General features: G+C 42.0%; 1 protein-coding gene across 1 annotated transcript in view; it reads right to left on the bottom strand.

Moving 5' to 3' along the window:
- Positions 1–4,590: 4,590 nt before the first annotated feature.
- The window catches only part of ST6GALNAC5 (ST6 N-acetylgalactosaminide alpha-2,6-sialyltransferase 5), a 161,015-nt gene continuing 154,348 nt past the window's right edge, over positions 4,591–11,257 (bottom strand). The window contains exon 5 of the mRNA XM_008139445.3: positions 4,591–4,822. Coding sequence (XP_008137667.2) covers positions 4,591–4,822 — 232 coding nt within the window. The remainder of the gene's footprint in view (positions 4,823–11,257) is intronic.

Genomic DNA, 11,257 nt, shown 5'->3' with positions numbered 1-11,257 from the left:
TGTTTGAATCTTGTGGACACTCTACCACCTCTCTCCATTCCAAATTATCTGGTGGCATATGCTAGAACCTAGGCAATTAGTTCACTGTTCCTTCCAAGGTCTTAGTATCAGTTCTTTTTCTGAGGTGGTCTTTTGATAGGGTGACTCACTGTCCTGGTTTGCCTAGGACTGTCCTGATTTCAGTACCAGGAGTCCGTGTCTTGGTCCTCCTTCCCTCTCCTACTCCCCTGGGAAACCAGGATGGTATTTCAAAGACCCTTGTCTTGTAGCCGGATATAATCCTCTCACCTAATATGGTCATGGCAGGACCCACTCCAAACGTGTTCCTAAGATAGGTCTCTAGTTTAAAAATCTACAGGGGAGTCTTTAACAGCCCCCAAAGACTGCTGGTTTAAGAGCACACTGCGCACAACAAAAGAGCCTACCATGGGAGAATGATAGCAACAAGACGAAATGAAGTTTAAGAGAGAAGCAGTGAGGATGGAAGAAGTAAAGAGGTCAGGTATGAAATCTGCAGGCGTATAGTCACCTGATAATTCAGTGAGAGAGAACAGAGACCCTTCTCTCAGAGTTGGTCTATTGGACAATCTCAATCATCACCCCCTTGGAAGCCAGGGTATATTTCTGAAACAAGGCCATGCCTACATGAGGGTAAATATTTGGTCTATTGTAAATAGGTACTTAAGTGTTTAAATAACACTATTTTAGTCCTAACAGAATTTCAGGGTTTCCTTTCACTTTTATCTAGCATTCATTTAGCTTCAAAATCAAGATTTTTAATCTTTGAGGGGGGTTCTTATTTAAAAAACGATAGAGGCCCAGTGCACGAAATTCATGCACAGGTAGGGTCCCTAGGCCTGGCTGGAGATCAGTGCCAATTGGGGCCTTCCAGCTGCTGTCCGGAGCCTTCCTTCTGGCTGTGGCCGGGGCCTTCCTTTGTTCCACGCCGCCCCCTGGTGGTCAGCTCACATCATAGCGAGCAATCGAACCCCTGGTCTCCTGGTTGAACTCCCAAGGGGACATTTTGCATATTAGCCTTTTATATATATAGATGAGGTTATAGCTGGCCACTGTGGCTCAGTGGTTGAGCATCAACCTATGAACCAGAAGGTCATGGTTCGATTCCTGGTCAGGGCACATACCCAGGTTGTGGGCTTGGTCTCCAGTGGGGGAGATGGGGGTGCAGGAGGCAGCCGATTAATGATTCTCTCTCATCACTGATGTTTCCATTTCTCTCTCCCTCTCCCTTCCTCTCTGAAATCAAGAAAAAGAATTTTTAAAAAATGAGGTTGCATCCTTCTATTTAAATGTAATTCAAATAATACTCTCAACAATAAAGGTTAAGATAAATAAATAAATAAATAAATAAATAAATAAATAAATGTAATTAAAATAGATCAGTAATGGAGAGAATTTCAGAAAACAAACGTAATCCGTCTTGAGAAGTTTTGTTTGGGAGCAGATACACATATCTAGTAGTCACTAAGGACTCCACGAAACCATACACAATTCTCTCTTTTAGGTACAATACTTCGTGTTTTGCTTTCACTTATTTTTTGAAGAAAAGCTCTAACTCTGAAATCTTAGGAAGTTGCTGAACCTCCCCAGTTTTACGTCTAGCCCTTAGGAACACATACCAGGGTTAGTGAAGCGCAGGGACTCAGTTACCAAACACCCATCAACCACAATGGAAACCACACAGCGAAGTCCCCGCACAGGACACTGAATATTCACCTCCTGATGTTCTTTTAATGTACGCTTTCTTGGGTGAATATTTACTATAGAATATTAAATGCAAGTTCCTCTTTTCATGGGCCATTTGAAGTGATTGATTTTGTTTGTGAATTCCTGTATCTTTGCTCATAATGGCTATCTATTGTAATGGCCTCTGCCAAATGTTGTTGCGTTGAAATAACAGACGACATGGACCGTCCAGCTGAGGCTTGGTGCTACTGGGGTCTTAGGCTGGGAGGAAGCTGATGACACAGCTGGGGAGAGAAGAAAAAGGTATGTAACATAACGAGTATGACTTAGGCTTCAAACACAATCAGATACTGAAATCACTGAGGTCTGTAAACATGGTTTTATAGTCACCTTTTATATCAGAGTAGATGCTTAATGGTGTTGAATGGTGTTAAGACTGATAGTTATGAAATAGTGGCAATATAAGAATTCAATTGCCCACAACCAGGTCCATCAGCACAATCTATCAGAATTCTAGGCATTTTCTTTAAATGCTGTAATAAAACCACTGCCTAAGCGATAATTTCTTACATTTATTTATAGCATGTTTTAAAAAATATAAACTCACACACTCACATGTCCTAGCTACACATATATTTAAAGTATTTCCCAGTGAAGACAGAAATTTCAGAATTGGTTGCTGTTTTTTTTTCACTCTTTTGGGTATTTGAGAGGGAGGAGTTACAAAAAAAGAAGCTATCATGAGGTCTTTAAGAAACAAACAAACCCTAAAACTTGAAGATAACACAGACATTTGAGATATTATTGGATTAGTAATATGTACTTCTTTGCATTTCCCAAGTATGCCTTCTTAACTGTCCATAAAAATAAAAGTAGTTAAAGGAGCTACTTACATCTGAACAATATAATCCCTTCAAGTGATGGTAAGGGTGGCCTGTAAGTCAATTATCTAAAATTTATACACTTTTCCAAGGTTCATAAAGTATTGTGTATTCAGAGTCCATGCTGCAGAAGAGATTGTACTGGAAAAAATTCTCTTTACAAACTATGAGAAAATTTATAGGACACATTCCAGTATGTTTTGAACAGACATTTCAATTGTACTGGCTTTTAATAGCTCAAGCCACACCACGATAACACCAACTTCATTTTGCTATATGTATAAATATCTAGGCTGTGTTTGCATCTCAACAACCAGACTCCAGGTAATTAATAGTACCAGTTAGTGCAGGGACATGGGGTCTTAGTACTGATTAAGGTCAGGGAAAAGAACTGGTAATGTGAGACAACTTCTTGAATCACAAGCCAGGTCATGTTCTATAAAAAACAATGTCAGTCTTCATACCTGGTATTTGCTGGTGCCTTCAAATTTTGGCATTAGAGAAACTAATGCCTCTTAATCCATGGGTAAAAAACAACACTGCTATATCTTTTAAAAGACTATTTTTGAACAATATTACTTGCTTAAATGAAAATCTTTCATACCGACTGACCTTGGCTCTGAACAAAGTAAGTCCTTCACACTCCTCCACACCAGGGAATGAATGGTGGTGAATAGAATGTAACATCTGCAGGGAGTGAATCTAAATAGTTCATGGGATAAATGAATGATATGATAGGAGAATTCTCCTGACAGACTCACAGAAGTGCAGTCCCTTGCTCTTGTAGTCAGGCAACACCATGGAAGTTCTCTCTCTTTCTTCTCTCTCTCTCTCTCTCTTCTCTCTCTCTCTCTCTCTCTCTCAAAGCAGGGAGTAGATTTTAGTTACTGGGGACATGGGATAACGTATGTTTTTTAATCACAAGAGGGAGATAGGTAGTAGGGCAATATGAAAGGCCCCCTATAAAGGCCCCTGCTACTGTGGGAGCCCCATCATTCCAAGTTCAAGGTCCTGAGATGGCTCAAAGTCCCGTAGAATTTCAGGTTTGGAATGAAATGTTAAGAGGTCATCTAGTATAGTGACATCATTCTGAAGAAGAGGAAACCAGGGCTTAAGTGAACTCCATCAATTATTACTAAAGGAAACTATCTTTCAGTTTCTCTTCTTAGTATCTTTCTGTGTTAATGACACAGTTTTTGGTTTTCAGTTTTGTCATTTGGAGCATTTCTGCACCTTGGAAAATGTTATAGCTATTCTGGAAGCCTAAGGGTTCAGAAAAATGCAAGACAACATTTCCAAGCGAAAATTCCAACTGCACGCTGACAATGAGCATTGTGAGCACAGTAACTCATCAACCCGATTCCAGGCCTTTCCAACCGTCGTTCGGGATTCAAGAGTTAGAATAAGTTACCTAAATAAAGATAGGGCTAAATTACCACATAATAATCTATAAAAATACTGGCCTAGAGTACACTACAAAACTCTCCGTAAATAAATACTGGGCATTTGCTTTATGAAAGTCCATGGAGCTGTGCTCATCAGAAACACTTTCAGGCAGCTTTATACAAACCACACACACGGGGGCCAACTGATGACAAAGGTTATAGGTCAGGTCAGGATATACCTTGATAAAAAAATGTCTTTTGACATGGCATTTCTATAAAGGAATACAACTAATAAATGCTGTTGAGCTGCTCATGTTTCAATTTTGAAGGCAATACTTAAAGAGATCCAAATGTAACCATGGCAGCATCATTGAAATAAGAGGTCTGCTTCTTTGAAAGGGAGAACACGCATCAGAGTGCATTAATTCTGGCATTTTCCTGTAAGCCAGCGGCACTGTTTTGTAGTCACTTCTCGTAGGCATCTGCACATGGTACTTCTTGAGGAGTGAAGCTATTTCCTGCCAGTTCTGCTCCTCTTTCGTGTCTGGGGCTCAGGAAGTCCAGTGGCCTGGTGTCTGGTACAGTGGGGACTTGGGGTTTCGGCCTGACACGCTCATTCCTCAGAACACAGGTTTATTCTCAGGATGATTTATAGCAAGTGATTCTGGTTTCCAGTCTGGTTGAAAAAAGTGAATATTGAATGTCCGTGCCCAGTTCTTAAAGACTCGTTTCTCCGTGATGAAGCGGTGATGACTGCCCTTCCGCCCTCGCTCATGGGACAGGTACATTGTACATTCATCTGGTCCGAAAGGTTCATAATAGTGATAAGGGACTGAAGGGTGATTGGGATCCCTATGGAAGGAAGATGAAATAAGTCATTAAAGCAAAAAAAAAAAAAGTTATTTGACTGAAGTGTTATCTTTAATAAGCTGATAAGCACAAATCATATTTTCAAGTTAAATGAATTTCAACAAATGTTTTTATTCTGATGTTTAAGCAATAAGCAAGCAGAGAGGTTTTGATGTTGTGAAATAAAAACAGTGGCCATCATTATCAGACAGAGAGATTCAAACAGTACAGTAGGACGTTCGGGCTTTTGGGATTCAAAAACTATGTATTATTAAGACCCAACTAGAGTCTCTACTTCTACTCTTGTACCCATACAGTCTATAATTACAAGCATCTCTAGAGATATTTGTAAAATAAAAACAGGTCATTTCTCTTCCCCATTCCAACTCCCAAATGGTCTGGGACATCCAATTATACTAAGAGGATGGCCTTATAGGGTGCTAGTGATCTGACTCCTTTCCAGACAGAGCCTTATCCTAACCCACTTGACTTTGTCCCCTATGGTGCAGTCATACTGGCCTTCTGGTTGTCAACCCCTCCAAGCTCATCCCAACTTCGAGGCCTTTGCACTGGAAGGCCATCACCTGGCTGGAACATGCTCTCACCAGCTCACTCCTCTCACCTTTGAGGATGAACTCAAATGTACTCTCCTCAGAGAGGCTGTACCTGGCGCCTGCCCCTCCACATCCTCTCACTTAGATTTATTTTCTTTACAGCATCTGTCTGAAGCTGCTGTTGTTTCCTTGTTCATTGTCTGTTCATGAAGGCAGGTCTTTGTCTTGTTCCTAGTAGGTGCTCAATAAATAATTTTTGAATTTCTGTTGTTGAAAGAAATTTATACGGAGCTAGAGCACCACAGCAAGCCTCTAAAGACAATCTCTTCTCCAGGTATGGAAGGCTGATGATCTTAATTTGATGGCTTGAAAGAGAAATAAGACAGAAGTCACAATGCCTTCATTTTCCTCCTGTTGTCCAGACAGACAACAATGTACTCAACTCTAGAGTCTCTAAACCCAGAAACTCCAAATCCTCAGTCCCCGCTGTGCAGCTTGACAGTCCCAACATCTTCATGTCTATATCTGTCTCCACTTCAAACAAGAAACACTGGCTCATGCCTTCAAGGTAGTGTGTGCCCTTGTTGTAGGGTTACTAAAATGTCTAAAACCAAAGAGCCCTGGTTTCAGACTGGTTTTCATTCTAGGCCAGTCTACTCTACCTCTTCTGTCTTGAAGTCCAGACGGTAAGGTTAGTTATGATATCCCAATAGATAAGTCTTCCTACCCTGAGATAACCAGTCTTGGGGCAGAGACTATGCTCTTCTTAGTCTCTTCTTAGCTCTCTTCTTAAAAGGGCCAGGCAGCTCTAGCCAGTTTGGCTCAGTGGATAGAGCATTGGCCGGTGGACTGAAGGGTGCCTTGGTTGAAAACTCAATCCCCGACCCTGGTTGGGGTGAGTGCGGAAGAAAACCAATCGATGTGTCTCCCTCACGTCGATGTTTCTCTCTCTCTCCATCTCTCCCCCTTCCTTCCGCTCTCTCTAAAATCAATGGGAAAATAAGTTCAGGTGATGATTAACAAAACACACACACACACACACAACAAACAAACAAACAAACAAACAAACAAACAAGGGCCAGGCATTCCAGCAAACCACCTTTCAGCACCTAGTGTCCTGTGTCCCCGCCGGTCCCAAAGATGCTCGGCCTGTTAGACACCTATTCATTTTCTTTGGAGGAGATCAATACACAAACGGCTTTTAGAGAAGCAACTCTACTGGAGTCAGGGATCGAAGTATTTTATCAAGAGGGGTGTCGAGTTTGTGCTCTGACAACAATAAACCTTTGAGCTGCCTCTCCTCGGAGGTTAAAGTTCTTCCAGGAAGAGAGATTTATTTTGGTCATGCAGCATTCAAATATTCCTCATCCTGGGTTGGATGCTGTGCTGAATGAATACTTTGCATCTCTATTATGCCCGTCTCGGAAGTATCTGTATGTTGGGTAGTGAAACACCAGCAACTGTCCTGTCTAGTTATGACAGATATCACTTATTTACTTACCCTAGAAGTTGGAGTCTCCTTAAATAGAAGGTATTTTCAATATATAGAAAATGCATGCTAGGAAAAGATTAAGTTGGAACTACCACTATGAAAAAAAAGAAAGAAATAGAATCTTGTGAGACAAATCTCCCTAAACTCCCATGGCATAATTTGGGGAACCATGCCAAATTCATCCTGCCATGGTCTACCTGGGGTTAAGCTTCTAATCCAGTACAGATCAGGCTTTCAATCTGATTCCTCTAAGTTTTGGACATATTCTTGGCATCAATCTGGACTGAAGAAACAATTAGGTTTCTAAAAATAACCATGAGATTGATTTGGCACCTGGAATAGAGGGAAATTGGAAACCAGCTGAAGGATGCTGGAGGATCAATTTCCTCATTCAGGATGACCATCGCTTTGAATGAAACCCTATCTGGCTCTATATTGATTACCTAAAGGGAGAATTAAATTTACATATTTGGTAAATTTAATTCTTGATTTCAAAGGTGTCCAAATCAGTGGGGGTTGTTTGCACCCATTACGACTCTGTCCAAATGGCAGACACGTGCTTTGTGGGACGGAGGAGGCAGAGCCGCAGCCCAGCTGTAATCCACCTTTCCATTCAGAAAGCCCTTCGCAGTTCAAGGTCAAACCTGACTTTCTAAAGGCTGCCGTGACTGTTTCCTCCTTCACCTGATCCCGGTGGAAACAACAATAAATATCAGCAGAAATGCCATACCAGGAGGCCACTGTTGTAAAGGCAGGATCTGGCCTTAAGTCCCTGTTTGGGGCCAGGGGAGCTGAAGGAGTGAAGGTGTGAGGCAGGGGCCGTAGCTAATCACAGAGCCGGTTACCTAAGCGGCCGCAGCCCATCATCAGTACTCCAGGGCCAGAGCGGGAGCTAATCCTGCAGAATAATGTGAGGAGGAATTTTTTTTTTTTCTTTATGAAGGAAGCAGGTGAGGAGAGTGAGAGAACTCACATTTAGTGCACACAGGGAGCTTTAAAGAAATACCGTTGTCTGTGTTCCACCTCCATAGATTCGGATTTAATTGACTTGGAGAAGGTCCCAGGCATGGGTATTTTAAAAAGTGCCTTAGGTTTCAGTATCAAAATAAATAATGACAGTACTGGATTATAAAACCCATAAAATAAAATAAATATCCACGAGTCCATGATGATCTCAATAAACAACTGAGTAATTAAATAAATGAGGGAGATGAAATGGCATTTCCTTAGAGAAGAATTCCAATGAACAAATCTAGAAAGAATGGGGGAATAGAAATCACCATTAAAAGAGCATAGTAATTGTTGCAGGCAAGATGCACCAAAGAATAGAACATTAGGGGGGATATAGATAGGAGAAATGGGTTATTTGCATATAGTATCTTTCCCCAAGCTACTTATTAATGACAAAGGGAAAAATAGTAACTTTACAAGGAGTAAACTCAGCAGACACCACCTCAACCAAGTGATAAAGGTTAACATGGCCAGCAATGAGACATTTTGACAGCACGTACCTCTTGATATGAGATGCTAAGGGCTTATCTCTTCTGTGATATCCTTCCCCGTAATGTGTAACCTCAGTCTAGTCACAGAAATACAAAGCGAGGGACATCCTACAGTAATGACCAGAGTTCTTCAAAAACATCAAGGTCATGAAAGATAAGGAAAGACTGAGGCCACAGATGGGAGGAGATTCAGGGAACTTGACAAGGAAAAGCAAAGGCATTCTGGTTTGGGTCTTCCAAGGAGTTAAGAGCATCAGTAAGAAAACTGCAGAAATCTGAGTAAAGTCTAGTTTAGTTAGGAGTATTGCACTGGTGTTAATTTCGTAGTTTTGATAATTGGACCATAATTATGCAAAATATTAACGTTAGGGAAAGCTGGGTGAAGGGTATACCAGAACTCTATTATTTTGCAAGTTTTTCTGTAAGTCTAAAACTTGATGATCAAAACATAAAATTAAAAAGATATAATAATGTTACAAAGCTCCTTAGGGGATTCTTCTATGCAGCCAGGTTTGAGATGGCTGATTTAATTAAATACCTGCTAAGGACTTGGTGCTTACCTTACATTACCGCATTTACCCCTCCATCCATCTAAGGCAGTGGTCGGCAAACTCATTAGTCAACAGAGCCAAATATCAATAGTACAACGATTGAAATTTCTTTTGAGAGCCAAATTTTTTAAACTTAAACTTCTTCTAATGCCACTTCTTCAAAATAGACTCGCCCAGGCCGTGGTATTTTGTGGAAGAGCCACACTCAAGGGGCCAAAGAGCCGCATGTGGCTCGCGAGCCGCAGTTTGCCAACCACGGATCTAACTAAGGTAAGTATACCTGCTACATTTGATAGGCGAGTGTCTGGCACCCAGGTAGAGTCCAGTGCCTGGCTTTAAGCAGGTAGCCTCATTCACGGGCCACCCAAGATGCTAGACTTGACACTTTCAACCCCAAAACCAGTGCTCAGCACTCTACATAGACCAATTTACCTAATCCTCACTGCACCCCAGTGAGAAAGGTACTGTCATTATTGCTATTTTACAGTTGGGAAAACTCATGCAGAGAGCAATTGGAGAACTTTCAGGGCCCAATTTTGGACCAAAGTTGTCCTCTTAAGAGTGAGGCTTTGTGTCTTGGAAAAACTCCTGTCTCACCACGTGGGTTTCTGTACTAATGGCACCCCAGGTTCCCATTGGGGTTGACAACACATGGTTGGGAACAACTCTGTCCTTGCGCATTTTCCCAAGCACCTATCCACAGAGGGGCCCCGAGCTTGGTGCAGCCGGTCAGGGTGCGAAGCAGAGGCCTCATGCTCATGGACAATCCCGCCCACTAATGTTAATGGCAGCGGGAGTTTGTCATGCCCCATTTTTCAACCTTCTAAAGCTAGGCTGTACAACTGGAAAGAAACCTTATAACATTAACAAGCAAGGGAGGATATTTGCATTTCCGGATATGATCTAGGTGAGCCCTGCTCTCTGGGTTTGTGGCTGGATTATCTATGAGGAAAGAAAGATGCTTTTGTTTCTCTCTAGACACTCTCTCCGAACACTCTTCTTATTCTTGGCATGGTACTTGGCATGTACTAGGTAGTCAGGAAATGTTTGGGGAAGGGAGTGAAATCAATAACTGTCAAGTGTCTGCGTTGTTCTGAAATTGGCTTGCAGGGGGGCCTCTGGGAACACTGTGCAGCATTCAGAAGAAAATGTTCCTGAAACAGGCCTTCCCGAACATCTGCCTCAGGCCAATGGGACCCACTGAGCCACCTTTATTCTGCTGCCTGATTCCTTGTCTTTGGAGCCTCTTTTGGAAGGTAAACTGCTGCACACCTTAGAAGTTGGTGGAATATTTGGGTATTTGGGGCACACTGAGCACCAAGACATTGCAGCTGTTTACCCACCTTCGGGCAAAGAGCCAATGTGAGTCACCTGAACTTACCCTCCAAAACCCAGGAAGCTCAGGTGGTGAGTTATAACATCTCACAATATATCAGGGGTGCTGTACCCACAGGAGAGAGAAGGAAGGTAAAGAAAACCCCTAGTGACTGGCAAGACCTGGTCGAATTATGGCAAAGGAAGAAGAAACAATCAGCATCTAGAAAGAAAGGCAACAATATATTTAAAGACTATGTCATAGAATGTGAACCCCACAGGTGCGTTACCACTTCCTACCCGTCCTCCGTAAGCATCTGACTCCATGTGTGCACTGTGGCCGTGCAGGAACTTTCTCTGTTAGGCTGGCAGCTTTATTCATGTTCACAAGCTAATAATTCTAGCAGAATCAACTCTCTGATACTCACGATGCCTTTGAGATGTCCTTCACATTACAGATGAGATATTAATTTAGTTCCATGACAGTGATCACTCTGAGTCATTACTCCTCTAATTAAGACTGAAGAAATAATGGGTAGCTGAGAGTTGTAAACTTGGTAATGTGTTAAGTATGACCAGAAGTAAGATTATTAGATAGAATTTAAATGCTGGGCCCATTATTATGGCCAATAATTTACAATGGAAAATAAGATGAAAAATACTCGGTTTGGAAAGCAATGATAACAGATCTTTTCACTGCAATTTATAGTCCTCTGAGGGAGAGTGGATTGGCTTCCTGTGTGGTTATGGCATGATTTAAGGTCCACGGTCCACACAATAGTGTATTTTGATGCTGTCTAGGATGCAGCATGGGATGGATTTTTCTCCAGCTTCCTGAACACGAAAGAGCCTGGAGTCTGGTGAAGGCAGGATAGACACTGATGCCTGAGACTGAGTCCCTGTTGGAGGACCCAGTGCCGGCTCTGGTTGAGAATGAAACAGGAGGCCACCAGTGACTCCTGAGGACCCTTGAGATCTGAATTTGCCATTTGCGATTACACTTCTTATTCACCTGACACTTTTGG

Source organism: Eptesicus fuscus, chromosome 9 (genome assembly GCF_027574615.1).
Source record: "Eptesicus fuscus isolate TK198812 chromosome 9, DD_ASM_mEF_20220401, whole genome shotgun sequence".
In the NCBI taxonomy this organism is placed as follows: Eukaryota; Metazoa; Chordata; class Mammalia; order Chiroptera; family Vespertilionidae; genus Eptesicus; species Eptesicus fuscus.
This window is presented reverse-complemented; position numbering and strand designations above follow the sequence as displayed.